This window comes from Lolium perenne, chromosome 4, assembly GCF_019359855.2.
Source record: "Lolium perenne isolate Kyuss_39 chromosome 4, Kyuss_2.0, whole genome shotgun sequence".
Lineage (NCBI taxonomy): Eukaryota > Viridiplantae > Streptophyta > Magnoliopsida > Poales > Poaceae > Lolium > Lolium perenne.
The window spans coordinates 334,321,791-334,348,956 of NC_067247.2; the positions used below are offsets into that span (position 1 = coordinate 334,321,791).

The 27,166-nt window shown below is 45.9% G+C and overlaps 3 protein-coding genes across 4 annotated transcripts; all 3 read right to left on the reverse strand.

Moving 5' to 3' along the window:
* Positions 1-6,815: 6,815 nt before the first annotated feature.
* Positions 6,816-10,448, reverse strand: LOC127296523 (uncharacterized). 2 transcript variants are annotated; one of them, XM_051326630.2, is made up of 6 exons: positions 9,391-10,446; positions 9,207-9,298; positions 8,180-8,553; positions 7,634-7,927; positions 7,353-7,502; positions 6,816-7,162 (listed from the first exon to the last, which is right to left on the reverse strand). In XM_051326630.2, exons 4-6 carry the CDS (start codon positions 7,760-7,762, stop codon positions 6,860-6,862), a joined length of 582 nt encoding a protein of 193 aa, XP_051182590.1. In that variant the 5' UTR covers positions 7,763-7,927; positions 8,180-8,553; positions 9,207-9,298; positions 9,391-10,446; the 3' UTR covers positions 6,816-6,859. The 2 variants fall into 2 exon arrangements, with proteins under 2 accessions (XP_051182590.1, XP_051182588.1); XM_051326628.2 differs by having other exon boundaries at positions 7,634-8,553; positions 9,391-10,448.
* Positions 10,449-13,564: 3,116 nt separating this feature from the next.
* On the reverse strand, positions 13,565-16,652 carry LOC127296524 (SNAP25 homologous protein SNAP33). Its single transcript, XM_051326631.2, has 6 exons — positions 16,513-16,652; positions 15,072-15,446; positions 14,486-14,582; positions 14,286-14,410; positions 14,103-14,200; positions 13,565-13,990 (listed from the first exon to the last, which is right to left on the reverse strand). Exons 2-6 carry the CDS (start codon positions 15,402-15,404, stop codon positions 13,891-13,893), a joined length of 753 nt encoding a protein of 250 aa, XP_051182591.1. The 5' UTR covers positions 15,405-15,446; positions 16,513-16,652; the 3' UTR covers positions 13,565-13,890.
* An 8,402-nt stretch (positions 16,653-25,054) lies between these two features.
* On the reverse strand, positions 25,055-26,251 carry LOC139830244 (F-box protein At2g23160-like). The gene has a single exon (XM_071818251.1). The coding sequence runs from the start codon at positions 26,249-26,251 to the stop codon at positions 25,055-25,057; it is 1,197 nt and encodes a 398-aa protein (XP_071674352.1).
* Positions 26,252-27,166: the final 915 nt, after the last annotated feature.

The following is a 27,166-nucleotide window of genomic DNA, read 5'->3' on the forward strand; positions in this document are numbered from 1 at the left end:
GCGCTTGCCAGGCACGAGGAGGGCGGCCCGCCTCCTTCGAACTTCAACGAGGCCGGCCGTCGGCTGTGGTGGCGCGACCGGACTCTCCAGGGCATCATGGCCCACCGTGGCCCCCGCCTGCGCTACCCTCAGTCCCAGCCCACGCGTGCTCACCCGCCGACGTTCGAGTACCGCGACCCCGATGCCAGCGACGATGATGACGGCGACTACGACGACTACAGTGGCGACGTTTATAGGGCTAGACACGACTATGACTGAATGACTCCAAGATTCGAATCTAGCCATGTATCTTAATTTTCAGTTGATCTATGTACTTTTAATTCGAGTTCAATCGTAATAAAATTTTATTGCCGCCCTTTCTTTCCCGCCTTTTTTCTCCCGCGCGGCGTCGTGGCGGGAGTAAAGAAAAGAAATAGAAAAAATAGATAGAAAAGAAATAGAAAAAAAGAAAAAGAAAAGAAAAGGAACATAAAGAAAAAGAAACAGAAAAGAAAAAACAGAAATAGAAAAGGAGAAATAGAAAAGAAAAGAAACATAAAAGAAAAAGAAAAAGAAAAGAAACAGAAACAGAAAAGAAACCTAAAATAAAAAAGAAATAGAAAAAAAGCAAAAGAAAACAAAAGGAACATAAAAGAAAAAGAAAAAGAAAAGAAAAAGAAACAGAAAAGAAAAAAACAGAAATAGAAAAAGAGAAATAGAAAACAAAAGAAACAACAAAAGAAAAAGAAAAACAGAAAAACCCTTTGGTACCGGTTGGTACCACCAACCGGTACGAAAGACCTTTCGTACCGGTTGGTGGTACCAACCGGTACCAAAGGCCCTCTCTCTGTGTTATCACTTAGGCGCGTGGCAAGCGTGCCAAATTCAACACCGCCGCCGCGCGCACGCAGGCCCGAGCTCGCCGTCACCCGCGCCGTCGCCCGCAGCCACTGCCGTAGCCGCCGCCGTCGCCATTGCCGAAGCTCCACGCGCCGCAGCCGTCGTCGTTGCCCGCAGCAGCAGGTCACCGTTGCGCGGCGACGGGCCGGGTCGTCGTCGTCGCCGGCGCGTCGCCCGCCGCTCCACCTCTCCCCGCGCCGGCAACCGAGGTGACCACCGGCCTCCTCTCCCTCCTCGCCTCGCCTCCCTCGCCTCGCCTCCCTCGCCTCGCCTCCCTGGCCGCCGCGCGCCTCGCCGGGAGGAGCCCGCGCGCGCGTCGGCTGCCGCGCCGCGGTCGACGCCGGCCTCCCCTCACGCACGCCCGCAGCGTGTTCGACGAAATGCCGCGCCGCCGCCTCCTCCCCTGCCGCCTGCGCTGGCGCGGTGAGACGGCGGCCATCCCCTCCTTCGCTGCTGGCCTGCTTGAAACCATGGCGCCGGCGTCGAGGACGACGACGCCCAGCCCAACTCCATGGACGCGGCCGTGAGCGCCAGATGGGGCGCGTCCATGACCTGCAGGAGCTCGCCCCACAACCACGCTAGCCGCCGTCCATCCAGGACCACCTCTCGCCACCCAAAGGTTGAAAATTTCCCCCTTTTTCGCGCGCTAGAATGTACCCGATGCTCGCCATCCCTTGAGCAGCGACACCAGCGACACCACCGAGAACACCGCCGCCGTGGCCGCGAACCACGCCAGCCTGGCGCCACTCTCCGCCTGCGATAGGAGCCCGACGCCGCGGTGGGGAGGGTGGTGCGGTGGTGGACAGAGGAGCCCGACGCCCGACGCCACCGTGTTGGGCTGCTGCTAGCTCGGCTGAGGGAAAAGAGAAGAGAGAAGAATGGGCTGGGCTGCTGCTAGCTTGTGCTTCTCTTTTCTTTTTCAAAACTGTTTTGCAAAGATGATTTGAAACCAGTTCAAACTAAATTTGAATTTTGAGTTCAGAGGTGGGAAGAGATAAAACAAGATAGTTTTTATTTGAAAACTGTTTGTTAGTTTTGGTTTTAGGGTTTTGTTGAAAGAAAAGGAGAGGTAAGGTTCTCATTTTATAACCATATGAGAGGGAAGCACAAGATAGTTTTTATTTAAATAATTTTATTTGATAAAATCTTGTGGATGAGATGATGCACTTTGATGCATATGCCAAGATGATGCACAAAAGAAAAACAACAAACAGGGGGAGAGAGGTGAACTATCGGGTCTTCAGGCGTCGCTCTTCATCAGATCTTTCTACCCACAGTAGCATTAGGCGATGTGTCGAGCGGGATGAAACCGTTTGAGAATGAGGGGCGCGCCGCCGAGTAGTTTTAGGGTCGAGAAAAAGAGAGAAGAGCGAGAGGAAGAGCGCCAAGTGTTAGGGTTAGGGTTGAGAAAAAGAGAGAAGAGCGAGAGGAGGAGTCCGTGGTGGTGCCGCCGCGAAATAGAGAGAAGAGCGAGAGGAGGAGCGCCGAGTGTTAGGGTTAGGGTTTTTTTTTTTGCTTTCTTCATTTCAATTGTTATTCATCTAGCAATTTGTTATATGATCATTACATGATGAATGAAATATAATTGCTTTCTTAATTTTGCAGTGACATTGAGGTATGGAGGACGGCACCTTCGTCCGAGATGAGGAGGGGGAAGAAGCGGTGCAGAAATTGATCTATGAGAGTGCCCGTGGTCCGGAACCCGACAATGGAGATGACAACGAGTACCAAGACTTTCTGAATGATTTCGGCGAGGGACTTGAGTCTGAACAAATTAGAAGAGACAACGAAGTGTCCATCACAAACTCTGGCGAGGTGTATATCTATGTTTCAATTAGTCTATATGTTCATCCCTAGATGCATTCATTTATTTGTATTGCACTTATTAACGAATAATTTTTTCTTTTAGCCTTCTGGATCATTGAGCAAGTCTGTTAGAACAAAACGAGGCCCGACGCGGGTGCTAAAGGGCGAGGGCAGGTTAGCCCTCACGGCATTCAAGGCTAATGGTGAACCAGAGCATCCCAAAGAGTTTTGCCGCAAATTTACAAGTCAAGCCGGAGTTCTTGTTAGGGATCATGTACCGATCAGCATTCAAGAGTGGCATAAGCCGAAGAACGCGGAGAGTGGTGCTAGTTATGTCAACGAGACGATGAAAACATTTCTTTGGGACACGCTACTGACAAAGTTCAGCCTACCGGAAGACATGACGGAAGGCCAGAAGAAAAAAGTCAAGGAATGGACATTGAAGAAGATGGCCATACAATTCCAGACCTGGAAGAAAAATCTATGGGACAAATATAAGAATGAAGATCCAGTATTCGATGATAATCTAGTGAAGATAAAAGATCACTGGGCCGCATTTAAGGAGTATAAGAAATCGTCTACTTTTGTGTCCCGATCGAAGAAAAATACCGAAAATGCTGCAAAGAAGAAACTTCCGCATCATTTGGGGTCAGGTGGCTACAAGAGTGCCATTCCGAAGTGGACAGCGTTTGAGAATAAACTGATTGATCATGGAATCACTCCACAGACATGGGACTGGCCCGAACGGTCCAAGTTCTGGTTGTTCGCTCATGGGGCAGGGTTGGACCCAAAGACAGGGCTGATCGTTGCGAAGGGAAAATGGAAGGAAAAAATTGAGGCAATTGTACCGAAGCTTGTAGATGCAATTGAAAAGGTCAGAAAGGGAGAGTACATTCCCGATCGAGAGAATGACGAGCTGACACTCGCTCTGGGGAACCCTGAACATGTTGGACGGGTACAAGCTCGCCCAGGTGTCACCATGAAGGAAGCGTGGCCGGACAGCGCTGACACTTATAGAAGCCGTTCGCGAAAGAAGAAGAAGGACGCCGACATTGTAATGGAATTGTTAACTAGGGTGGAGGCTCTTGAGTGAAATCAGAGGGCACCTGATCAGCCGCTGTTTCTACAGGATCCACAAGCCGATGCTGCCCCATCTCAGCGAAGAAGCAGTGTCGGTTCCTCGCATATTGACGGATGTGGAGGAAGCTACCCCGTGGATTATGTCACGGAGAAGACATATTGCGAGCTACATATGTTATTCAAGACCGCGCCCGTTAAGGTGGCGGTCGGCTATGTGTACCCAAGTGAAGATGGAGCAATGCACCATCATATGCCCATTCCACCTGGCTGTGTTCGTGTCGGGGTGGATGAAGTTGTTCCGGGTTTAGAAACAGTGGAGCTTGATATTCCTAGAGGTGAAGATGAGAGGATACTGGCCGATGTCAAGCACGGTTTCGCCCTATGGCCGAAGAAGTACGTCGTCCTTTTGCAAAGGCCACCGACTCCTACACATGAGCAGCAAATGCCATCGACTCCTCCTGGTGGCAGTCCTGGTGAGCAGCCAAGTCCACACCTACCTGAGAGGGACCCCAGCGTGAGTCCACCATCTCGAGATCCTCCGCGACGTAAGACAGCGTCCGTTAAGCGGAACGGTACGCCGCCTAGGAAGAAAGCTAGAAAGGAGAAACAACTGCCGCCTACTGAGAAGTTACCTTGGGAAAAAACTCCAGAGGAAAACGCGGAGGCCGTTCAGGCCGAGTTGAAGAAATGGTTTGCACCGAAAGTGCCAGAGATACCTTTCGAGAAGACACTAGATCCGGTGAAAGTTGTGCGTACCGTTGACAATCTATATGACCTTGTACCATCGCCGCCATCTGACTATGCGCGTTCTATTGAAAGGTCGTATGACAAGATGATTGAGGCGACAAAACCCGTTCAATCGGGTATCAGGGAGATAAAAGGGATACACAGTGTCTACCAGCTCGGACAACAACCCGTTCAATCGGTCGCCACTCTCAAGGTGTTTGACGGGAAGACCGTTCAAAGTTCTCGACAAGACGCAACTGATTACGCCTTCGCTGAACGAGCATATTAGTTTGTTCAAGGGAAAGATTTGGTCGAGAATCTCAGGAAGGTACCAACATGTATGCGTAACTTGCATTCGTGGTACCTTAAGGCCTCAAAGGAAGGGATCCAGACTATCATGGTGTAAGTTAGGGAAGAGCACTACTTCCAGGAGTACTGTGTGAACGTTGACTTCGCCGAAGTCTTTCAGTTATACAATCTCCGGGCCCTCGACAAATCAATCATCAGTTGCTATTGTCTGTAAGTGATTTATTTATTTAATTTGAGAAGTCTTTAGCTCAGCTCGTTCATTGTCTGCAGATTATAATCTTTTGTGCGCTATATTATGCAGATCGAAGATGCTCGAATGCAAAAGGGACGATATCACAGACATTGGGTTCATTGACCCGCACACAATGCATGTTAAAACCATAGAAGATCCCCTCTATAACAAGGATACACCGGAGACTTTGCTAAGGTTTTTGAAGCGACAACGTGACAAAAAGCTAATAATTTGGCCTTACAACTTCGAGTGAGTCTTACTGTCTTATAACACATTATATTTTGCTCACCGTATGTCAAAATTTTAACTAATGACTTATATATATGACACTACATATTGAAACGTGCGTAGGTTTCACTTTATTCTTCTCGTCATCAATTTGGAAATTGGAGAAGTTGAAGTCTATGACTCACTAAGCAAAAAATCGGAACTATACTTGTCTTGTTATTTAATGCTCAGAAGGTAATTTTAATTCTTATCGGTTTGTTTCGTTAATTTCCTGCTATGAACTAATTGATGACTCTTTTATGCATTTTCTTTTGTCGAGCAGCGTATGGGAAACTTTCATCAAGGAAGATACGTCCCGTGAATGGACACCGAAGCTGCGATGGAAGGCGAAAGTAAGTAGTACTACCTAGGTCCACACACCTTTAATTATCATACTTGACTATTGTTTGATTGAATTATATTCTTGTAAAGAAATGCCCGCAACAACCACAAGGGACCGATCTCTGTGGATTCTTCGTTTGCGAGTACATCCGCAGAATTGTCAGCGAGAGAACGAATAATGAAAGAAATAAAGAGGTACAAAAACAATCTTCACAAATTTGTTTTCTTATCATAAGTTGTGCTGAGTTTCGGTAATAGTTGTTTCATGTATTCATTTGTATCTTATTCTTTTATAGTTGGTAAGAAAGCGGAACAAGCTCTCAATCGATGACCGCTTCATAGCAATAGGCGAGGAATTGGTGGGATTTTTCCTTCGAGACGTCATACCACCATTCGCAGAGTACCACTATGAATGAAGATGTACATGTTACATATATAGTTGACTCGAAGAGTACCACTATGCTACATGTAATAGACATATATAGAGTACGCCTCGGAGAGTACCACTATGCATGAAGATCGATCTTCATGCATAGTGCTACTTAATTTGCGATCTTATGCAATTACATGTGTGTTATATTATATGCACCAACTTGCTATGCATCATCTTGATCTTCATTTACTACCTAAACCCAAACGCGTTTCTGGTGCATCGACGCGATATGAAACAAACCGATATCCCTAAACCCCTCCAAAAACCCTAAAAATCCAATTCTCTGCCGCGGCAGAGATTTGGGCAATTTCCCTGCCGCGGGTGGGAACCTTTGGTACCGGTTCGTATTACCAACCGGTACCAAAGCTCCTTGGCCCTGAGCTCTCCTGGTGGCCCACGTGGAGGGACCTTTTATACCGGTTCGTAAGCAACCGGTACGAAAGGGGGGGGGGGGGCCTTTAGTGCCGGATAATTTGTACCGGTTGCCCAACCGGTACGAATGCCCCTCTAGAACCGGTACTGATGAGAGATTTTCTACTAGTGTACTGCCTACTTACTGCATCCCATATTCCCATTGTTGCTCGTTTTCACGGCAGTTGCATCCAACAATTAATCGATCAACTCAACGGCAGGACAGACACACGCAGTGCTGCTGATAGCCGCTATTATTACAGTATACGTTTGAGGTTTTTCTCAAAAAAATGCATGTATTGACCTAGACACGTTTCAGTGCGCATTAACCTAGACACGTTTCAATGCGCACGCTCATTTATTTCGGTCTGTATCTACCAGTCCACATCGTTGAAATATCTAACACAATCAACGGAGGGAGCAATATCCACCACATTCCGGGGGTCCTCTTGGCGAAGAAAGTGGTCAGCCATCCGGCGGCCAGATTCATACCTTGTCCGCACCGCCATGAGCTCCAGCGAATCGGCGCAGCGCAGGATGTACAAGGCCAGCGCGATCAAGTCCTCGTTGAATGCGAACCCTTGGAATGAGGCCGTCTTGAGGTGGTCATGTGGATAGATAGGAACCGACGGTAACGATTCGTCGCCGTAAAGAAAAGGACTCATGAATTCCTCAACCTGAACCAATATATGAGATCCAAGAGGAAAAGTTATCAACCAATGCACATGGAAAGGGAAGAAAAAATTTGAGCAAATATAATATATTCACGAGAAGGAACGATCCGATCCTAGGTAGCTAAAAAGATGAGGAAATGTACAAGAGGCGAAAAGCCAAAGCATAGAATTTTGTTTGTTCCACATTACTTACATTTAGCTCAAAGTGTTCCAGAACTGGCGCGGCTTCTAGCACGTGAACAAGTCGGAGAATATCCAATTTGCAAAATCTGTTCACGTGCATGCTCAAGGTTAGCTGCCTTAGATGCATGAAGCTGCTCCTGCATTTTGGTACCTCCGACGTCTGCTCAAAATCAATGGCAGTTAGACAAAATAAGAATGCATACAGAATCAATGGCAAATATCAGTGGGTGCAAGTGATTCATGCAGTTAGCCTAGATGCAAGACCAGAAACGCCACATTGCTCGAACAAACCTGTATGTTTTCCCAGATATCCAACGATAGCTTCTCTAGACAGGGCGAAGCACTGGGAAGGCCGGTAAATATATACTGCAGTGTGTCTTTATAACCGACGCATGTGTGGACATTAGGTATGGTTTTCATGTCAGCTATGACCTCGGTGATTCGAGAATCTTTTCTCGTGACTATTTCGCAGATGTTATCACTATGTGAAACTGTCTTCAGATTGATGGCATCAATCTGTAGCTTCTCCACCAAGGTACCATCACCAAGAGACAAATGCTCCAGCCGACGGAGCTGATGGCCAATCTGCAAGGACACGAATCGCCCCATAAGTTAAGTGCTAGCCGCTCAAGAGCAGGGCATTTGCAGAGCATCGATTCGAGATCATCCTTTGCGACACGCACATGTTGCAGCTCAAGCATTGTAAGGTTCAGGAACCCTCTGAAATCACCGATCGGCTTCAGAGATAGATTTCTCAGTTCTAGAATGCAGAGGTGCTCTACTGTGCTGATCTCATCTAGAAGCTGCAAAGCAAATGCATATTGCTTTAGGTCATACCTGCAGTCCAGCCGGATCTCACTCAAGTCGATGGCAAGTCGTTTCAATCTCATGGATGCAGCACGGGTGACCCAACTGTCAATATGATGTGCATCTATCTCATGGAAGCCGTACTCCAGCACAAACTCTTCCAACCAAAAACCCTGGCGTTGTCGCATGACATCATGTACATTCTCGATGAATTTCCCCCTGTACTTTTCTGCTTTTTCTTTGGAAGCATAGTAAATATCCCCCCTTCTAATGCCAAGCATTGTTTCGGAGTTCAGCGTTAGCTTGGGGTAGCTAACCCATCCTTGTCTCCATTCACTCGACAGCACGCTCATTCTCGCAGCATCCTTCATTGGCAAAAATGAGACCACCAAATCCACAATTTCCTGCAAGTTTGATTTTTGTTCACGACATAACATTGTATCACACATTCATACCAGAAGATTTTAAAGCAGTAAAATCACACATTCTATACTCAAGATTTTAAAGAAAATTATTAATTCCTTTACGTGATGCTAACAGCAGTAGGTTCACAGAAACTGCGAGGTATAAGTTCTTTGATTGGCTCGCCCTTCAGGATACTACTGCTGGACAGCTTGGACCACCGACAGGCTACAGGATGTGGCTGCCTAAATCACCAGCATTGTGTGTTGTGCAAATGAGAAGCTGAAACTATTGATCGTCAACTACTACATTGTTGCTTTGGATGGCAGATTTCGCATCAGATCTTTTTATGGCTACGGAAGCAAGCGCTAAATAAGTATGGGCAGTTGGGTGCAGTCTTGGTGGTCTCAGATAAAGAACAGCATAGGATCAGAGAAGAGAAAATGCTAAAATTCGATCATAAAGTTCATGAACGCATGACCAATCTATTAGGTTGTTGTAATGAAGTTTGCAGTAATCAGGGGTAGAGTTGGCTTGTCCATGTTAGTTTGACCAATTGTTCCTATAAAAAGTATAGGCAGTTTTTAGGGAGCAGGGTGTACTACAGTACTAGCACAAAACTAATTTTATGAGAACCTGGACTGTGTTTGCGCACCTGTGGGAGATGGCGAATCTGTAACTTGGGCTTCCGCTTCCTCTTGAAAGTGCTACGACTTCGCCGCCACCAGCTACCGCAAAGCTGCCGACCTGTAGATGCAAGGGGGACCCAGATTCAGGTAGTCTGTTAGCAGGAGAGGGGACGCAGTGAGAACAAATCAATTCAATGGTGTGCTACTTACGGGACAAGAACGACAGCATATCTCAGGTGACTTCTCCGATGAAGCAACGGTGGATTGGCAGCCTGAAACTTGTCCAAAAACAACTTTAGACAGGCTACCAAGGCCCAAGGGAACCAGCTGGGATTTTTATACAGATCTAAACAAAAGAAAAAAAAATACCAATGCTAGAAAAATACTCATTAACCGATGTAATATTTATACACAATAAAAAATCACAATCGGTTAAATGTATATTTCTACCATTGAACAGATCATATATGTCTATGCAGGAATGAGGAACTGGATCAGTTGTTAGCAAACTAAATCTCCACGACTCCACCAGTCGCTTTTGGTTTGCTCATTACCACACACGCGCTGACATCACGTCAATCAACACTATTTGTGCCAAAAGCAGAACTGCAACATAACTCACAGTTTTGCCCAATGCTTTGCCGCCATCCTTTGCCAATGCACACACATAGTCACCTAGCATCATAATTCACTCTTGTCCTATTATTTTGAAATTTCCACTACTTACGAAATTTCAGCCTGTTGGCGGCACTGAATAAAAGCAATGAGCTAGCAACTTCATCACTTCATGACCATATATGCCGAGCAACAAACAAGAATGTTGATCCCAGTACAGAATTTCGAAAGCAGCATCTCTTGATATGGGTTTCTTGTTCCATAAACATTACAAGCTCACCCTATGACCAGTCCTCTCGAGTTGGTGGGTGCAAGCAATGCTAGAACAAATCCACTCCAATTTGAATCCAACTACCTTGTCTGCCTTCCAAGCACTAAGCTACAGCTTGCGATAACTGTTGATTTCAAATAGAGTCCTTGGAAGCTCATCTAAACAACTACAGTACTGAACATGAATCTGAGAATCGAACCCATTAGGAATTCTAAGGGCAATCGCATCCGTGAGCAACCAACCATTGAGCAATGGTAGCCATTCGGTTCGACAGCCGTCTTGAATTAACAAACCCAAATCAAATTTTGTTCTAGGCTATCTCAAAATCGAAGTTGTGGAAGATCATAACCACTCACATGTACGAACCGGGCTCACCTCTTCCTTTGTTGTACGGCAGGGGCCAGGGGGATACGGGGAGGAGGTCGGCGGCGGCGTGGTTGGCTGCGAGGGTGTGGCGTCGAGAGGGAAAGGGGGCTGCGCCGGGAGGGACTGGTGTGGCGCCGCCGACCTACTGCACGCAGCACGCTAATTTTGAGCCATCGATTTATGCACGTCCTGGACGGTGTGGATTCCGGCTCCGGCTGGCTACGAGTTGGAACTGTACATTGCGCACGCTAGGCACGATACTATTCTAGGGCGAGTTTGCTAGGTTGCATGTCCATTGGCTCGTATCGGGCTAGCAATTTTCGACTCGTTTGGATGTCTGGGTCGAGCTGTGTTCTTGCATCGCATGGTTCTCAAAGCACCTTTGGAACATGAAACGCTCGGAATGGCAGTTTCTCCGGGACCAGGCCCGTTGTGGCCAAAAGGCTGCACGCGTGGGGAAGGGAGGTGGAAACGTTGCGTCACTTCGGAAACACGTGACATAATTAGCCTCATCGCTCCCCTCTCCTCCTCTCACTTGCGACCGCATTCTCACCTCCCCCAAACTGTCACATCACCCGGCGGTTCCCTCCCGCCGACCAATCCGCCGGACCGCCGCACGGAGGAGCACCGGTACCAGAGGAGGAGACGTCGACGAGCAGCACCGCGATATCGGCCGGAACCTGCTCCGCAGTCTTCATCGGCATCTCGAGTTCGGCCGTGACCTCGAGCTCGTCCTCGGTCGGAACAATGACACGGTAACGACCTCTCCTTCTCACCTTCGTACTCGTTCTGCCAAAACATGCCATTCTCAGGCATTTGCGACAGCATGCACATTAGATCTGCTAGGGTTTCCATTAGGATAGGGTTCGGATTGATGTTTGCAATGTGTTCCTCACCATTTCTTGTTGTTCTTGTCCAGTTTTTGCTGTTCACGGTCTCGATTTGCTTAGATCTGTTACTCCAATCTTCAATCGCGGTAGATCCTTCATAGACTGGGCTTTGGATTGGTGAAACTGGCAGATTTTACTGTGCATGCATATAGGGGAAGGGTTTTTGTGTTCGGGTTTAGCATGTTGTGATTGTTGTGTGAAAGATTAAGCTGAGTCGCGCTAGTTTGTTCAGATGCAAGAGGAGTGGGAGGACTTGAAGAACGAGGTTGCTATGCTGAAGAATCTGCAGAGAACACAAGCACAGGTGATGAGGGCTAAGAAACAGGAATGGGAGGCAGAAAAAAGGCTTTAGAGGCTGAGAAGACAAAGCTAGAGTATAACATATACGATCTGCTTCAAGTGAACTTTGCAATCAAGGACAAGATCAAGAGGATCAGGGCTACTTGTGACCAGTGATGAATGTGTTCTAGATGTACTGTATGAGAATTTGTAATGTGGTCCTAGTAGAATTTGTAATGCACCCTAAGTACCACTCGTAATGTACTCAATTTGAACTACTACTTGTGTTGTTTCTTAATTGAACTAGGCCAATGATTATAACCTGGGATCATAGTATGAGGAGATGATTGATCAGAATCTATGGCATGACTTAACATGACCATGCCATTGGTTCTAGTCAAACATCTCCTACATATATCCTCATTGTATGAGGTCTCTGATACCCTGCTTTGCATGTTTCTGCTTCTTCAGTTTATTGGCCAATGATTCAACTGTGGCACAACGGAAGGTAGGGTGCTGCCCTCAAACTTAGTCATGTGTGCCATATTCGTTGCACACTAGACTTAGTTTGGGAATAGTCCCTCTACCTGCCATGTGACCAAATGTATGTGGCCTCATTTGCGTTGGCCAATGATTCAACAAAGGCACAATGGAATGCTAGGTGGTGGCCTCAAACTTAGTCATGTGTGCCACAGTCGTTACACACTACACTTAGTTTGTGGCCACTCCTTATGCCTGCCGTGTGAGCAAATGTATGAGGGCTTACTAATGTTATCAACGTCAGTTTTCATCTAAACTACTTGTGAGCAGGCACACCTCTAATGGCGTGTGTTCTTCTGGCAGACTGAGAAGATCATACTTGGGTCACCTGCTCAGGTTCCCGGTGAGGGACCGGCGAAGAAGCATCATGGAAGGCCGGCTAAGGTCGGCCACTTACACGAGGAGGCAGGGCCGGACCACTTCCTCCGCATCATCTTCAAGCCCACCTTCGGCCGGCTCATGATCCCAAAATCTTTCGTCAAGTGGTTCGGAGAAATTCCTTCCAACACCATCGTCACCACCAACACCGGATGCAACTGGAGGATGACTACGAAGAGAGAAGGCAATTAAGCATTCATCGACCAGGGATGGACGGCTTTCGTCGTTGCCCATCAGCTCAAGGTAGGCCAGTCCCTTACCATTAGGAAGTTGTCCTCCTTCGAGTACAGAGTGGTCATCTTAGATCACACCTGCACTGAGGTGGTGAGCAGGTGCCCGTACCATGGCGATGACACCAGGTGTGTCGTCTCCGAGCATCATGTATGAAGCTAACCTGGTACCATGTCGTGTCTAGTTCCTGTTCGTGTCTAGTGTGTTGAACTATGATCATGTCTTCCGTGTCCAGAACTATGATCGTGTCTGTAAAATGTTGCGTCGTGAATTTGTGTCGTCTATGATCACCGCGTCTATGATTGTGTTCTTACTTGTGTTGTTGATCGCTGGTAACCTCACAACTGAAGGGAAGAGGTAATCATAACCGGATTATGGGTTGCAACCAAACAGTAATGACGATGTTCTGGACTGCTACAAGACCTGAAAACCGATCTACCAAACGGCCAGAGCCCAAATCTCCATGGGCAGAAAAATCTCTATGCAGTCCACCAAACAAAGTCGCTTTTATAGCCAACGCGCAGGACTCCTTCCCACTGCAGGAATTAGTTGCATGCAACCAAATGCGCCCCTAGTGCAAGTGTACAACTCGATCTGTCGATGAAGGCTTGACCATCCAGCGTGCTGCCTTGAGAACTCCACTGCTAGCTGCACTACAGCAAGATGTGCAAGGCCATCGTGTTTCTTTTCTGCTGGCTTATGAACCTGAAATACTTTGCTACTGAACGAATGGGTAACACAATGCACCCCATCTTTTATGCAGTATCTAGTTTACAAACTCGGTTACAATTTTAGGTCCCTTTCGTACATGTCCAAAAATAGCTTTTGAGCCGATACTCTCTCACAGGAAGGAAAATATTACAGCAGCAGTACATGTCTGAAGGTGCCTACTGACTCACTTAGTTGTCATACAACACAAGAATCTGGTCCAGAAAAATATCAGGAACAACAGCATAATACAATCGGCTCTAATACAATACAAGAATATCCAGCGCACCAGGATTTGTTAAAAAAGGACAACAGCTTCCTTAGTCCTTTGAAGTAGGCATGGATTCAGAAACACACTTTTAATCTCCACAGCATAGTCAAAACTGTCAGACATGGACACAGTGGTTCTACAACCTGACTCCGACTTGCATATCACTTTCCAAGCAGCCGACGTCCCCGTTGATTCGCCCCTTTGACTCGGAAGTTCAGCTCATCGACGTCGTCATTGAAAGCATCCAGTGATTTGTTTTGCCTGCAGCAAGAGAAGGATCTCCATCAAATCGAATATTATAAAAATGGACAGTATAGCTATACAGGTGAAATAAGGCATCCCTATTGATGATAACTTCAAGCGGTAGTATTACCTATCGATTTCTGTACCCATATCCAGTGCCATGTCCTTCATGCTTCCCAATATGTTAGTCAAGTCTGCAAATGCATCATCCTGCTTTGCTTTCTCATCCTAATGAAAAGAAAATACTGTTAACTTTCAGAACCTATTAGTCCACTGTCCATTCTATGGTACTAAGCGAACTGACAAGACAGACCTCAACTTTCTCCATCGCGGTTGCAGGTGAACGATGTACAGAACTGGGAGATTGTTGAGGTGTTGAGACAATTCCTAGCTTCTGCCTCTGCTCCATGTGGTTTGATGTAGTATTGAAATAATTATCTGCAATAACCACAAAAGATCAGATAATGCAAAATAACAGTACCATGAAATTACTCAGAATCTGCAAAGCCATACTCTGTGAAACTGGTCCTTTTATTTGTTGATTTCTCTTTGGCATCCATGTCCTTGACCTTGAGAATAATCCACCTAGACTTCCCAAAAGCTTCTCACCCTGAACAGACCATAAATTAGACACTTTTCAGTTAATTCTCAGAAAAGGCAAAACCAATATAACCTGAAAATAAAAAACACTAGTAACATAAATGTATTTACATGTAGAATTCACTAAAATAGGTTAAAACGACACCAATTACTCTGAATCTGACAAAACATTATTATCTGCAGAAGGAAAAACAAAATGCTATAATGATGCACATGTCCATCCATAAATGTTTGGCATAACCCGCTTGGAGAGGTGCATACAGATTATCCAAATACGTCCTTGTGTAGGTGGATTATAAAGGACTAATTTCTGATGAGGTTATGACAGAAATTAGGATCAACATATATGGAAATTCTATCAAACTTGACTCCATTTCACGAGTTGTAATGAGAAGAATCTAAAGCATACTTTTTCAGAAAGCTAAGTAAAGTATACTCAGGTTACTCAGTACGTCTCTAAAAAATGGTTAGCCAATATCGCACAAAGTGCAGAACTTACCACAGTAAGGTCCTGCTCTATGTCAGCTGCTACTCGATGAGTCTGAGTGATCTGTTCACCTTGTCGATGCAAAGTCAGCAGAATTTGTGTAGCATCTTCTCGAATAGCTTCAGCGGCCCTAACACACTCCTTTACTTTGCATGAGGTTTCCTTTGCTTTATGTAGGGTGTATTCTTCCAATTCTTGCAAGGATTGGTTGGTGCGCTGCACTGGGGCAGATTGTGTCCTTGATGGTCTTGAGGGCACGTCAGAATCAGAGTCGGAATCGAAGGGGTTCGTTCTACAGATTGGAGTGGCGAATGCATTTTGCTTCCTATCCATTGATACTGGCATCTCAGTTTATTCACTTCACGTACTGGAGCAACGAGCAGAGCTCTGGTAGGAAAAGGGAAGCATCAGCAAGCGTTGCAGTTGTACAGGTGACAATGAATTATACTAGTCTCAAGACAAGAAAACTAATTGCTACAAAAAAAATGGTTCCATATAGAGAATAACAAATGAAGGCAGATGGTAAGGCCACCATGTAAAAGCATGTACAATGTTGTAAAAATGAATTGAAAACAATAGTAGTATCATACTCTACATGAGTTCATCCAACGCCTTGTTACCCACCAAGATGTATTTGCAAAGAATTTAGGCTCACAGATACAACCATTTTAAAACTAAATGGTGAAACAAACAGATAAGTGGGAATAAGTAAAGCCTGACTTCTTGTACTACACTTTATGATGCAAGGTCAATGAATACCACCACAAAAGCCAGAACAAGAAATTAGGACTAGAATGTTGCTTAAGATATCCCTGCATCATGATTACCGACTCAAAAAACATAAGTCCTTCCTATAGTGGCTAGTACCAAAACTCCAACTGCGATTTACTGACAAGCTACACAACAAGCCAGGTCAGATCAGGTGCCAATCTGTAGGGAAGGGCATGCCAACCTCAGAAGCACATACATGGTATTTTCGAACAGAACATCGGTACAGATACACTGTGACATAAAGTTCCTGGGATTCTTGCATTCATACAGCTAAGACAATGTTGCCATCACTTGTCAAACGGTTCATATAAACCAGATAAAATGACGGCCTTAATCATTGCATCAGATGCACAGCATCTGCAAGTGTCGAATCGATCAAAAATTTAAGCACACGCATGAACTGCAAGTATTCACATTCAGCATCCCGCACGCTACTCACCAGTGCATCTCATCACTACCCGATTCTGTAAATAAACATACCCAATTCGTAAGTTATAAAACAATAACCCATATTTCTAGAAGAAGCATCACCACAGTGGTGCCCCCTCTCGCTCCCCACAGAAATCATGACAGAGCTAAATCCACCACAGAAAAAAAAACTGGATCACAGATCCACCGGAAGCAGATGGGTACCACAGATTGAAGAGAGGGAAGGGGGATGAGGAGGACGGAGGTTCCTCACCTTGCTGGGTCGGGTCGTTGGAGCGGAGCAGGATGGGGGCAGAGTAGGAGAGTTCGCCGGGACCTGCTCTCGGAACCCTAGCTCCGCCTCGTCTCCGGGGGGCGGACAAACGTTGCGCCGCCGGGGGGATGGGAAGAAGGGGGGACGATGGGGATCCGGGCCGTGGTAGGGGAGGCCGCCGGCGAGATATCCGGTACGGGGCTAGGGTCAGGCCGCCGACAGTAGCGCGGGAGACGAGGAGGGGCTGGGCTTGGGCGGTGGATCGGAGACGTGAAGAGCGGAAGGGGGGAGTTGAGGTTGAGGCGGATGAGATTGGGACGAGAGGAATATGACCGTTGGGCTGGGACTGGGAGACAGAGCCACGGCCTGCTTTCAACGTGTCACAACACCATCTCCACCGCACTCATAGGACGTCAAGCAAAGCTTCTCATCGCCACATTTAAATATGGTGGTGACCTTACCGTCGCACAGGAGCTCAAGCACAGGCATAAGCACAACACACAGTTATACACAACGAACAGAGTACTTAGTACCTAATCCTAGCTTTAGAGTGGTGAGACGCCTACTTAAACCTGGAGTCAGACTACCCAGGTCCAAAAGCAACAGCCTCTACATGCCAACATTACTGTCACATATGCATAAAAGCAGGTGTTTAACAGCCTCCTAGAGGCCAGCACAACTACTAACGACGACGATCAGACAGCAGCAGAGACAGGGATCAAGCACAAGCACCTTAACGACGAGGATCAGCATAAGGGCCCTCGCGATGCCTCTTGCAGCTGAAGATGCTGGAGCACGAAGTCTGAAGGCGTCAACCTTGAAGCCGTCGTCCTTAGGGGTGAAGATGATCGTGTCGTCGACGCGGAGGCCAAGCCTGGCGGAGAACTCGCTCCAGGACTTGATGAAGCCGACGCTCTGGGCCGTCCACTGGAGCTGCACCTTCCCCTCCCGACGCTCGCCCATGTACAAGCACACCTTCACCGGCGGGCCATTGTTCTTCAACTTGTACTTGCTGATCAGATGCTGCTCCATGTATGGCGGCACGACGAGGGTGTGGTGACACGACATACCACTGGATGGTGTAGTATGCAAGTCGCTGACATAACACCAATGAAACACCGTTCCACTAGTGGGTGCAACAGAAACATATGTGGGTACAAGGCATGTCTATAAAATTACAACACAGACTCTTTACAGAAGATCAACACAGCCTCCTACTTTATAGTGAGGTAAAACTGCAAATAAAATTCAGAAGAACAACTCGTAGTCTAACTTATTACTAACTCTACTGCTAATCTAGTTATAGAGGCTATGATTGGATTCTAGCTAATTAGGAGCTAGGATTAGGAAGCTAGTTTCCTTCTACTGCTAATCAAGTTTTTCTCCAAGGTGGATGTGGTGTTTGACTCCTCTTGGTAGGATCCTGTCTATTGAAGTACTTGTTGACTCTTCAGTCTTTGAGTTGCACTGTAGATCTTCTTTTAATGTCTTCAGATCTAAGCAGGGGATTCAAAGAGGGATGAGTACGAGCATACTCAACAAGTTCATTATAGGAAAGAGGTGTTTAATGCACTAGCTACAACCATGGACCAGAAAGTCATAGGCAATGCATGTTTTTTTGTAAACATTCCTTCAAAAGGTTGCTTTTATTCTGAAGAACTATGTCCGTCAGCCTTCACCGGGTGTTTAGAACTTCATGAAGTTCCTTTCCGGCCGCGTTCGCAGTTCCAAACCCGGAACAGGGAGTGACAAGACACAATTTTATACACTCTGCAACGGTGTGTTGCTTTACCCATAAGAGAACTTATCCTTGTTGCCAACCGGGCGATCTTTCCCGTCCACACTTCCTTGGTGTGAGGCCCGGTATAAGGTCCTAGCCAATCATTGCATTTCTCCGTGACCCCACACACCCACCCTTGTTATAGTTCCAACCTTGGGTCCTTGCCAGTCTGTTCCGACCTCGACTAATACCCCCGCCGGTCAGCATACCCCATTGGGTGTCATCCGACCTCAGTACCTTCGCCGGTCTTCTGCAACCCATCATAGACCACATTACCGTGAGGACTTAAAGGTTCCCCACCCATCCGGTTGTTCCCTCGGGACACAACTACTACGGTAACGCATCCGTTGATGTGCGAAAGAAAGAAATACAACTGACTACTCCGTCCAACTCTAGATCTTATGGTTAACACGGGTATTACGGCACAAGAATCACTGGACGACATTTGTTGTTAATCCTAGATGGATATAAACCCATTGGAATGGAACTTCCACCATATATACTCATACCATGGTTCCATTGCCACCACATAGTCATATTCATAGTTGTGAAAATAATATGTTGCTTTTAATGCAAGAGTGATAAGTATAGTACTTAATTTGGTAAAAATACTCAAAGTGACATGAGCAGGCGATGAACTTGCCTTTCTCGACTGCAAGATTATGCAGACAAGGTCTTCGATACGCAATAACTCCAAGTTCTGAAATAGCATCATCTTCCGGTAAGGACGATGTTTAAAGGATTGGCAAGGATGCAATAATGCATAAGGATGAGATGCAATCGTTCTAAACGTGTTCTAACCCCGATGATTTAGGTTTAGTGAGTTGGAATGATTTGTTTAGGGTGTGTTGCACTTTTAGAGATGGTTCACAAGCAAGGTTCTTATTAAGGTTCTGATTAACTTGTAGCATAAACAAGTAGTGTAATACATCACAACAATAACATTACTAGCACACAACAATAAAATTTGGTATAATTCTAACATGTAATGAACAATTGTTGGTTTTAGTACTATATGGCATGGTTAATGATTACTTAGCATGTACTTCAAAAGAATAACTTTTCAAGAACATGTTCCTTAATAAAGAACAAGTATGATAATTAGGGTTGTGGATTTCTGTGGTTTATTATGGGTTCCAAATTAGTTTCTTGAGTAAGTAGTAGATGGATCACAACAAAGTTGGATTCATCAGCATATTGAGCTTATATGGTTTTAGTTAAGCAGAAGCAAATAAGGTTACTACTTTAGGTTTAATCACAATGGTGTTATACTAATTAGTGATCATTAAAGGTGATGCCATGAATTAATAGGTTAGAGTTTGCTTCTATTTCATACTACTACATCACTTAGGGTTTATTAGAAAGATCACATGAATTGAACAACTTTGCTTTCATTTGGAACTAGTGTTGTTTTGGTAAAACATGAGCATATTAAGCAACTAATTATACATGGTTAATATCATGGTTGGTTATATCTTACTGGTGATAGACAGCTATAGTCCATATGTTCTATTAGGCAGGGTTGATGACTACTTTCTATTTACTTAAAAAGAATAACTTTTGAAGAACATATTACTTAAGTTATAATAATTATTTCAATTAAGGCTTGTGGTGCCTAGTTTCTGCTATTGGATACCCTAAGTAAAGAATAGTTGGTTCCTAAATAGGATGGTTCATAAATATCTAATACTAGTAGGGTTTAGTGGGCATGGGTAGGTAATGCAAAATATTGGACATGATTGCTATTGGAGTTCATCACAATGGTGTGATGCTAAATATGGATAATTATGGGTGATGACTTTGAGCATAGGAGCTAGGGTTTACATTTTTAAGTGGTTCTACTTGATCATTTAGGTTTTATTAGTATGAAGACATGAAATACCAATTTATTAGTAATAAGGATTCTATTATTTTATGAGGACATGAACATGTATTTAGTTGCTAATTATGGATCTATAAGTCAAAGGAAAATAACATGATCATATTTTATCATTCTTAGGGTTTAGGGTTAGAAGCAATTTAGGTTCTCATAAAATAATAGAGTTAGGGTTTGTTCACAAAGGAATTAGGGTTTTAGGGTTTCACATGAAATTATGAGGTTATAGTTTTATTTATAATGGAACTAGGGTTTCCTATTTGTGATACAATTCTTAAGGTAATAACTTGGTGATGAAGTTGAAGTTACTAATACCTTTGAATTAAGGAAATAATAATGTACTTAGCATTTTATTATTTTTAGAGGATTAATAATCAGGGTAAATATTATTCAGGGTTTAAATCCCTCTAATAAGGATTTAATAAGATAATGATAAAAGAAAATTAGTTTTAGTTTTTTATTTATTTACTTAATGGTTTTATTTATTTTAGAATTTTTTCATAATTATTGAATTTTAATTGAATTTAGGAGGTCCAAGGCGAGCTACAAGGTTTATGTAATGGCAGACTTGGTCCCCCTATTTCCCATTTACTGTTGGAAGATGATAGTATATTCTTCGCCCGCAGCGATGAAAGAAGTGTGGACACTTTGCAGCAAACTTTGAAGAGCTATTGTGAGGGCTCCGGCCAGAAAAGTAACCTTGATAAGTCGTCAATTTTCTTTGGAGTTTGCTATCCTGCTGCTGTCAAGGCCCGAGTGATGCTGAAACTGGGTGTCCAAGATGAAGACTTGCAAGAGTTCTACCTTGGTATGCCAGCGGAGGTGGGCAGGTCTCCTGTCCGCACTTTCAAGTTCCTTATCACACGTATGTGGCAACATATGAGTGGTTTCTCTGATCGTCCCCTCTCCCGCGTCGGGGCTGAGACGTTTCTGAAAGCGGTAATTCAGGCAATACCTACTTATATATATGATGAGTTGTTTTCAATTGCCAGTTTCCACCTGTGATTCCATGCGACGTTCGATTGCAAACCAATGGTGGGGAACAGAGAACGGCAACAAGAAAATCCACTGGAGATCTTGGGAATGGCTCTCAACACCGAAGATCATGGGAGGCTTGGGTTTCCGTGACTTGGGTCTGTTCAATCAAGCCATGTTGGGTCGTTAGTATTGGCGTTTATTGATGGAACCATCCTCTCTATGTGCAAGGGTGCTGAGAGGCCGTTATTTCCCTAATTGTGACTTCTGGGATGCTCCAAAGCCCCGCTCCTCTTCATATTCTTGGAGAAGTGATACGTCTCCGACGTATCGATAATTTCTTATGTTCCATGCCACATTATTGATGTTATCTACATGTTTTATGTACACTTTATGTCATATTCGTGCATTTTCTGGAACTAACCTATTAACAAGATGCCGAAGTGCCGATTCTTTGTTTCTGCTGTTTTTGGTTTCAGAAATCCTAGTAAGGAAATATTCTCGGAATTGGACGAAATCAACGCCCAGGGGCCTATTTTGCCACGAAGCTTCCAGAAGTCCGAAGACGAAACGAAGTGGGGCCACGGGGTGCCCAAACCCTAGGGCGGCGCGGCCCCCCCCTTGGCCGCGCCGGCCTATGGTGTGGGGCCCCTGTGCCCCCTCCTGACTTGCCCTTCCGCCTACTTAAAGCCTCCGTGACGAAACCCCCAGTACCGAGAGCCACGATACGGAAAACCTTCCAGAGACGCCGCCAACGCCGATCCCATCTCGGGGGATCCAGGAGATCGCCTCCGGCACCCTGCCGGAGAGGGGAATCATCTCCCGGAGGACTCTACGCCGCCATGGTCGCCTCCGGAGTGATGTGTGAGTAGTCTACCCCTGGACTATGGGTCCATAGCAGTAGCTAGATGGTTGTCTTCTCCCCATTGTGCTATCATTGTCGGATCTTGTGAGCTGCCTAACATGATCAAGATCATCTATCTGTAATTCTATATGTTGCGTTTGTTGGGATCCGATGAATAGAGAATACTTGTTATGTTGATTATCAAAGTTATATCTATGTGTTGTTTATGATCTTGCATGCTCTCCGTTACTAGTAGATGCTCTGGCCAAGTAGATGCTTGTAACTCCAAGAGGGAGTATTTATGCTCGATCTTTGGGTTCATGCCCGCATTGACACCGGGACAAAGGATGTGAAAGTTCTAAGGTTGTGTTGTGCTGTTGCCACTAGGGACAAAACATTGATGCTATGTCTAAGGATGTAGTTGTTGATTACATTACGCACCATACTTAATGCAATTGTCTGTTGCTTTGCAACTTAATACTGGAAGGGGTTCGGATGATAACCTGAAGGTGGACTTTTTAGGCATAGATGCAGTTGGATGGCGGTCTATGTACTTTGTCGTAATGCCCAATTAAATCTCACTATACTCATCGTGATATGTATGTGCATGGTCATGCTCTCTTTATTTGTCAATTGCCCAACTGTAATTTGTTCACCCAACATGTTGTTTGTCTTATGGGAGAGACACCTCTAGTGAACTGTGGACCCCGGTCCAATTCTCTTTACTGAAATACAATCTACTGCAATACTGTTTTACTGTTTTCTGCAAACAATCATCTTCCACACAATACGGTTAATCCTTTGTTACAGCAAGCCGGTGAGATTGACAACCTCACTGTTTCGTTGGGGTAAAGTACTTTGGTTGTGTTGTGCAGGTTCCACGTTGGCGCCGGAATCCCTGGTGTTGCGCCGCACTACATCCCGCCGCCATCAACCTTCAACGTGCTTCTTGGCTCCTCCTGGTTCGATAAACCTTGGTTTCTTTCTGAGGGAAAACTTGCTGCTGTGCGCATCATACCTTCCTCTTGGGGTTCCCAACGAACGTGTGAGTTACACGCCATCAAGAAGCATCCAGTTTGGTATGAAACTACTGAAGGAGGGTGTTCGATGGGGCATCGGTGATGGGAAGAAAACCAAAATTCTCACAGACAAGTGGATACCGGAGGTGCCTCCTTGTACCCTACACCCTCGGATTCCTCTGATGCCCGATAAGACAGTAGATACGCTGATGTTGGATGGAACATTCACATGGGATTCGGAGCTCATCCGAACCATCATTGGTGCTGATGTTGCAACCAAGATTCTGCAGGTACTGATTAGCCGTCACGGTGGCGAGGATTTCGCCTCCTGGCCCTGGAATCGGTTTGGAAGCCATTCGGTGCGGTCAGCATATCACCTTGCTAGGTCGGAACGGGTGGCTACTGATCGCAACAAACATGGGCAGGGTTCATCTTCAGCTGTGTCTGATAATTCCAGTATTTGGAAGAAGTTATGGACGAGCAAGGCGCCGGGAAAGATGAAGATCACACTCTGGAGGTTTGCTCATGACTGCCTCCCCTGCGGTCATCAACTCCAGAAGCGGCAATCCCTGTTTCCTCGACAAATATTACTGCAACAAACATGAGATAGTCGAGCATGCTTTGCTGTTCTGCCCCTATGTCGACGAGGTGGCGAGAAGTGAAATCTGATTTCAATATCCATCTTAACAGGAAGGCTTTCATTTCTCCTAGAGTCTGGGCTCTTGATTTTATTGAGCGCTGCTCCGATCTAGAAGCTACAACTCTGATGGTATCTTTCTGGCACATTTGGGATGCTAGAAATAAGTACCGTGAGGGTGAAGGTATGATGCATCCTAAGTCTATTGATGCTAAGATCAAGGCATACATTGATATGATATAAGGCGTGAACCTTCTTCATCAACACCCCTGCCGGTATGGTGCTTGTTAATGTGGATGCAGCGACTTTTGCTACCACGAGACAGATGGGTATTGGTGTCGTTGCTTGTGATCAGCATGGGACCTTCCTTGCTGCTTGTGGTGAGCGCCGAGACGAGGTGATCAATGCGGAACTGGCAGAAGCCTTGGCGTTGTGGCGTGCCCTTTGCATGCGATGAAGGTTACTCCAAGGTCATTTTTGCTTCAGATTGCCGGTCAGTGATCAATCGCGTCAATGCTGAGATGATGGATCGGTCTTCCTATGGACCGGTGATTGAGGATGTAAAGCGTATAGCAAGATCCTTCGTTCTTTGTTCTTTCAAACATGTTTACCGTGTGGTCAATGTTGTTGCACACAATTTAGCTAGAAGGTGTGAGTTTTCAGTAGATGTCGTGTGGTGTGGTTCTCCTCCGGTGTCGTGTGGTGTGGTTCTCCTCCGGAGTGTATCCGTGAGGATATTTGTAATGACATTATGGTTATTTGATCAATAAAGCTCACGGTTTTCTGTCAAAAAAAAAAAAGATTGAGTACCCACTTGATTTTACCGCACAAGAGCTATCTCAGATGTAAATTTTCCTGTAAAACACTTCAACATCCCCGCGCTGGCTAAACATCTGAACATTGGTTTCAAGGACGATCTTGTTTTTAAGGTTACCAAGGCATTGCTATGCAATTGTGGATCATACACTTGTACAATCGACTTTCAAATATTGATGTTGGTCAATATCTTCGCATCTATGCGTTACCTCAAATGGGGATCACATATCTGTACCATTAGCTTTGATGCATACTTACATTAGTAGAAGAATACCTACTTGTCGAGACATAACATTCTCAAACCACACACCAAATTTAATGATCCGATACATGCACATCATGTATGTTTTTTTTGTAAATGTTGTCTAAATCAATCAAAGAGACATATATTGTTCACAAAAGACACTGTTTGAACCAGATGACTGAAGTGGGCAAACCACTAGGTCAGCAAATGTTATGATAGCAGGCCGCCATATACATGTGTATATCATGCTACTATCGTCTATGTTTAATTCCAACAACACAACAGTATTGTTTATTCATTAATTTGGACACCAAGGACATCTTTTCCCAAAAGATAGATGATTAGGCTAAATTAGAGCTCAACCGAAAATCTAGGATCTACGTTCGTGCTGCAAAGTCTGATATTACCAACGAGGTTCGTCGGCGCGTTCTTCACGTCCGTGCAACCCCCAGAGCGAGGATCATATATTTGCAGTTCCGGCCTTGACGTCTTGTTGTAGAAATAGCAGAAGAGCAACTTCCCACTAGGATGTATCATTCTCAAAGGCGTCAGAAGGTGGATGGGCTTATACCCCATCCTTATCGAGTAAATCTTGATCCAGGTCTCTTTGCTAGGATCAGTTAAGAGCCACAAACATATCATAAACCCCATGTTTTGAACCAAGCACACGGATCCATTGAGCTCAGCTATGCTGATCTTCTCCATTGCCGCGTGACTCAAAACTCCAGATGGTCCTTGGATCACCTTCCACTCCTCGCTTTCGAGGTCGAAGCTGATCAAAAGTACACTTTCCTCGTCTAGAGACAGGAAGTTAACGCAGCCATTCAACGTGACCCCTTCACTATAGTCGTCATACACCGCTGAGATTGAGTATGGTGGCGGTCGCGTCGGCCGCCATTTGGCACCCTTTCCTAGGCTAAGAACCTCGCACCGGTAGATACCGGTTATCACTGACTGTAGGACGACGCCGAAGATCTTGCGCACGTCGGACTTGGCTGTGCGTCCGAAGCCAAAGCATCTTTCTATGCGCGTGCTTCTGCTGGCGACAACATCGCGCTCTTTCTTGGCCGGTTTCTGGCAGGTCCTGAATTTTTTCCCGGTGTCTAGATCGATCATTCGGATGTTGGAAAATTTATGGCCGAAATTTGGATCGACGAGGCGACCGATGCTTAGACAGAAACTCTGAACGCAGCCAGGGTATTTTACAACTTTCACCACGTTGCCCTGCACGTCCATCATCTGCAGGAAACTTGGGCCGTCACCTGAGCATGACATGGCGACGAGGAGCGGCTCGGCGCGGAACCTGTGCACGGTAACAAAGGCTGGGTTGCAGATGAGAGCGCGCCAGTTTTTGGACACGCACCGATATCTGCACAGGGACTTTGCAGGCAGCCAGGAGAGAATCTCGAAGATGACGTCCTCCAATAACGAGACATTGTCATCGCCTCCGGCGGTCGGTGTAGTCATGCTGGTTGCGGCGGCGGCTAAGCCAAGATCAAGGCGGCATCGTTTAGGCGCGGATGGAACCTGAAACTCCATCGACGCCATGGCATGCACCGGACTCCTCGGACGAGCCACGGAGAGGCCTTCTCGATCGGCTGGATCTGAGATTGCTGAAGAGCTGCTCGATCTATGTTGCTGCAACATCAGCGGACAAGACGCTCATGGCCAAGATATTTAAGATCGGTGTTTAGGTGTCATAATTGTGTACAAGTCGGTTAGTATCCTTGGTTAGTACTAGTTTCCAATTTTGCGTCGATACGTGCGTCCGTGGGGTGTGTGGTGGTCCGTCCGTGGAACCAGGTCGGTGGACAGGACCTCCCCCTATCCTACCTATCCACCGTCCTTTGCCTATTTTCGATCTCGATCGCTGTCCCTTCCCTTGTCGGTCCTTTCCTTGATGACGAGTTGCCGTCTCTCTTTCTCGCGTTCCTTCCCCTCTCAAACTTAGATAGATTCACACTTCGCCAAATCAACTCCATCCTTGTCCTTGTCCTTCCTCGACCCGAATCGCCAGTGACCCTCCCACCCTGTTTTCTCGACGCAACCCTAGCTGCCATGGTCCCTGCTTGGGTCTTGCTCAAGCGCGAGATTCTCTTCGAGCACGACGCGTCAGCTTTCGGCGGCAAGAGCCAAGCAGCACAAGACTCCATGGGCGGCCCGAGCGACTCGATGCGCCGCCCTAGATCCAGCGAAGAAGGAGAAACGGTAAAGGTACCAAGCCGCCAAGACATCAAAGATGCCATCCTCGTCTACCTGCAGAGTGTCAAACCAGATGCACACTTCGCCAATCCACCACAACTATCCTCCCTGCGCTTACTGCGGCCGACGAAATCCATCCCGCAGCTATGCGAAGACATCTTCTCTGTTGTCATCGCAAGCGCAGACAAGAATCTGGTCGCCTTGTACGCTGGCCCTTACCGCCCCGGCAACAATTTGAAAGGAGGCTATCTGATCTATGAC

Bases quoted from the DNA above. Each gene is read 5' to 3' on its own strand.
- LOC127296523 (XM_051326628.2), bottom strand. From the start codon at position 7,951: ATGGGGCGATTCGTGTCCTTGCAGATTGGCCATCAGCTCCGTCGGCTG. The intron at 7,503-7,633 runs GTTTGTTCGAGC...GATTTTGAGCAG, and splicing joins ATATCTGGGAAAACATACAG to ACGTCGGAGGTACCAAAATG. The intron at 7,163-7,352 runs GTAAGTAATGTG...ATATTGGTTCAG, and splicing joins TGGAACACTTTGAGCTAAAT to GTTGAGGAATTCATGAGTCC.
- LOC127296524 (XM_051326631.2), bottom strand. From the start codon at position 15,404: ATGCCAGTATCAATGGATAGGAAGCAAAATGCATTCGCCACTCCAATC. The intron at 14,411-14,485 runs GTATGGCTTTGC...TGGTTATTGCAG, and splicing joins AAAAGGACCAGTTTCACAGA to ATAATTATTTCAATACTACA. The intron at 14,201-14,285 runs GTCTGTCTTGTC...TCTTTTCATTAG, and splicing joins CCGCGATGGAGAAAGTTGAG to GATGAGAAAGCAAAGCAGGA.
- LOC139830244 (XM_071818251.1), bottom strand. From the start codon at position 26,251: ATGGCGTCGATGGAGTTTCAGGTTCCATCCGCGCCTAAACGATGCCGC.